At 38.9% G+C, this 3,542-nt stretch overlaps 1 protein-coding gene across 1 annotated transcript in view; it reads right to left on the bottom strand.

The window, feature by feature from the left end:
- Window positions 1-2,656, bottom strand: part of NUCKS1 (nuclear casein kinase and cyclin-dependent kinase substrate 1) — a 16,834-nt gene extending 14,178 nt beyond the window's left edge. Inside the window, exons 1-2 of the mRNA XM_011990600.1 lie at window positions 2,575-2,656; window positions 721-826 (exon numbers count right to left, since the gene is read on the bottom strand). Of these exons, the coding sequence (XP_011845990.1) occupies window positions 721-826; window positions 2,575-2,656 (188 nt within the window). The remainder of the gene's footprint in view (window positions 1-720; window positions 827-2,574) is intronic.
- Between the last annotated feature and the right edge of the window lie 886 nt (window positions 2,657-3,542).

Raw genomic sequence — 3,542 nt, 5'->3', positions numbered from 1 at the left:
CCCCCCCCCGAGACAGTCTTGGCTCTGTCACCTGGGCTGGAGTGCAGTGGTGCAATCATAGCTCACTGCAGCCTTGAACTCCTGGGCTCAAAGGATCCTCCTGCCTCGGACTCCTGAGTAGCTGGGACTACAGGCAAGTGCCACCATTCCCGGCCAAATTTTATATTTTTGTGTAGAGACGTGGTCTCCTTATATTGCCCAGGCTAGTCTCAAACTCCCGGCCTCAAGCGATCCTGCTACCTAGGCCTTCCAAAGTCCTGGGATTACAAGCATAAGCCACCGTGTCCTCCTAATATCCTGGTCTTATGAGGCAAAATTATAGTTAAAATCACAACTCATTTGTAAAATGAAGGGAAAAGAAACTCTCCAAAATGGTTAAATTATTTAAACAAAGGAGAATTGATTATGAGACAGCAAAATGCAGCAGGCTATACAACTTAAGATTCTACAAGCTTTAGTTATAATTGTGCCAGTGATTTGTGACTGAATGGGATATACCACTTATTTTTTGTTATCACTACAATGAAAATGCCAATATTAACCTTAGATAACAAGTTACATACTCAAGCACAGCCTGAGATAATATGAAATATGCAAAATAGTAAGTGGACAGTAAGTACTTTTCAAAAGTATGAGATTCCAACAATTTAGAGATCAGAGACTACTCTCATCTCAGAGTGGTGACAATGTAAGCAGGAACAGAAAAACAATGCCTCTTACCTATCTTCCTGTGAATTCTTTCCAGATCGCCTCTTATTTTTAGCTTCTCGGGGAGATGATCGAATTTTCTTAGTGGGAGGGCCCGAATCTCTTCCATAATCTTCATCTAAACAGTGTTTTTCAAACTTAATTAACTATGATTTTTGCATGTTAAAATCACCACTATATTTACTGACACAATTATCTCTCATGCTGTTTAAATGGTGAGAGGAGCAGGATTTCCCAAATAGTTTCTTTCAGTTTTAAAAAACTAAATTATTTCCAAACCAAGTCCTATCACCTTAACTTCATTTTTGCATATTACCCTCTAGTCCTTATGATATATATTTCATCTGTTTTTAGCTAAGCCTCTCTTATCATTTTATACCCTCCCCTTCTGATTTCAACACTTTCACACTTACTTGAAAATTATCGTAATATGGTTATATTACCAACATTTCAGGAAGTAAACACAATTACTTTACTAAGCAAATTACTTTTAAACTAAAGTATTAAATACAACATAATCTTGCATTTGAAGAAAATATTTCCAATTTCAAAAGCCCTATAAAACTAACGAAAATGACTCTACCTTAAAAGGAAATTATTTCCAAAACTGTTTACTGCACCATTCACACTCACACACACACGATGGCGAGATGCTGGAAGCAGTCCAGAGCATCAGCAATTATTAAGTGGTCAGAAACATTATAAATTCCATTATGGGATATTATATAACCATTGATAGGAATTTTCCAAATACCTTTTAATAACATAAAATACTCAAAATAAAAATAACAGTATATCACATATTAACAGGATTATTCTAAGTAAATATGAAATACAAACATTTGAAACAATTCCTGACATGCAGCAAGCATTTAATAAATATTAGTGCTACACATTACTTTTTTTTACTCTTCTTTGTATCTTTCAGTATTTTCTAAGTCTTCCCAAAGGGCACATATTATCTTTATAAATAAAAGTTAGAATAAGAAGAAAGAAAAAAGAATAGTAAACATATCTGGAAAGTAGTGAGATTAAGGAGACAACTCTGAAAAAACCTCTTACGACTAAGACTTAGCTACAACACTCATTCTGTGATGAATTAGTTCACAAATCAAAGCTGTTTCACAAAACAGACTCTCATCTTAGTTGCTTTATTATGTAAAAACATAATACAAGGCACAAGTTTTATTGTAATAACAGCAGGAGCTTTTTTTCCCCCTGCAAAGTGCTGGGATTATAGGCGTGAATCACTGTGCCTGGCTTGTAGAATAATTTTTTTTTTTTTTTTCAGACAGGGTCTCTCTGTTGCCCAGGCTTGAGTGCAGTGGTGCCATCTCGTCTCACTGCAACCTCCGCCTCCTGAGTTCAAGCGATTCTCCTGCCTCAGCCTCCAGAGTAGCTGGGATTACAGGCGCATGCCACCACTCCCGGCTAATTTCTATATTTTTAGCAGAGATGGGGTTTCACCATGTTGGCCAGGATGGTCTGGAACTCCTGACCTCAACTGGTCCGCCCACCTTGGCCTCCCAAAGTGCTGGGATTACAGGCGTGAGCCATGGCGCCTGGCTGACAGCAGGAGATATTTTAAGTAATGAACACTATATCAGAATTACTGGACATTTAAACTTTGGACTCCAAAACCAAGTAAGAAAAAAATGGTTTAATGTTTATTATAAATGATTTACCATGGAAAAGTTAAAATCCATGTAAGTTCAACTTTTGCTTTGGTTGACACAGATCATGACATAGTTTTGGTAAATACTCTAAAATAAAAAAGTAAAACTTATTCCAAAAGCATAATAAAAGTATATAAGCTGGTAACCTCCACTGGTTCAACTTACAATTTGTTGAAACCATAAAACTTACCTGCATCATCAGATTCCTGAAACTGTGAGTAATCAACAACCTTCCTATTTCTGTAGAAAGAAGAGACTCCAATTAAAATCATAAAACTGTAGGATTTTTCTAAGACATCAGAACACACATTTCTCTTTCATAAACAGAACTGAAGTAGCTCTTTGAAAACTATTTAATTGCTGGGCATGGTGGCTCACACCTGTAATCCCAGCACTTTGGGAGGCCAAGGCGGGCGGATTACCTGAGGTCGGGAGTTTGAGATGAGCCTGACCAACACAGAGAAACCTCATCTCTACTAAAAACACAAAATTAGCCAAGCGTGGTGGCACATGTCTGTAATGCCAGCTACTTGGGAGGCTGAGGCAGGAGAATCGCTTGAACCCAGGGGGCGGAGGTTGTGGTGAGCTGAGATAGCTCCACTGCACTCCAGCCTGGGCAACAAGAGTGAAACTCTGTCTCAAAAAAAAAGAAAAAGAAAATTATTTAATTAATTTTTTGAGACAGGGTGTCACTCTGTCGCCTAGGCTGGAGAGCAGTGGCACAATCATGGTTCACGGCAGCCTTGACCTACTGGGCCCAAGTAATCCGCCTGCCTCAGCCTCCTGAGTAGCTGGGACTACAGACGCATGCTGTTTAATTTTTTTCATTTTTTGTAGACAGGGTCTCCCTGTATTGCCCAGGCTGGTCTCAAACTCCTAAGCTCAGGCAGTCATCCTACCTCAGCTCCCAAAGTGCTGGGATTACAGGCACGAGCCACTGCACCCAGCCAAAAAGTGTTTTTTAAGGGCCCCCACTTCTCAAGCCAAAATACTTAACTTTCTGTTACAAGAAAGCATAGTGTAAACCACAAGTATGTCAAGCTACAATTCTCATACTGCTCATCTCAGTGATAATTCCAATACCATTCTTTCCTTCTCTTTTTTTTTTTTTTGAGATGAAGTCTTGCCCTGTCGCCCAGGCTGGAGTGCAATGGCAAG

This window comes from Mandrillus leucophaeus, unplaced genomic scaffold (assembly GCF_000951045.1).
Source record: "Mandrillus leucophaeus isolate KB7577 unplaced genomic scaffold, Mleu.le_1.0 Scaffold38, whole genome shotgun sequence".
Classification (NCBI taxonomy): Eukaryota; Metazoa; Chordata; class Mammalia; order Primates; family Cercopithecidae; genus Mandrillus; species Mandrillus leucophaeus.
This window is presented reverse-complemented; position numbering and strand designations above follow the sequence as displayed.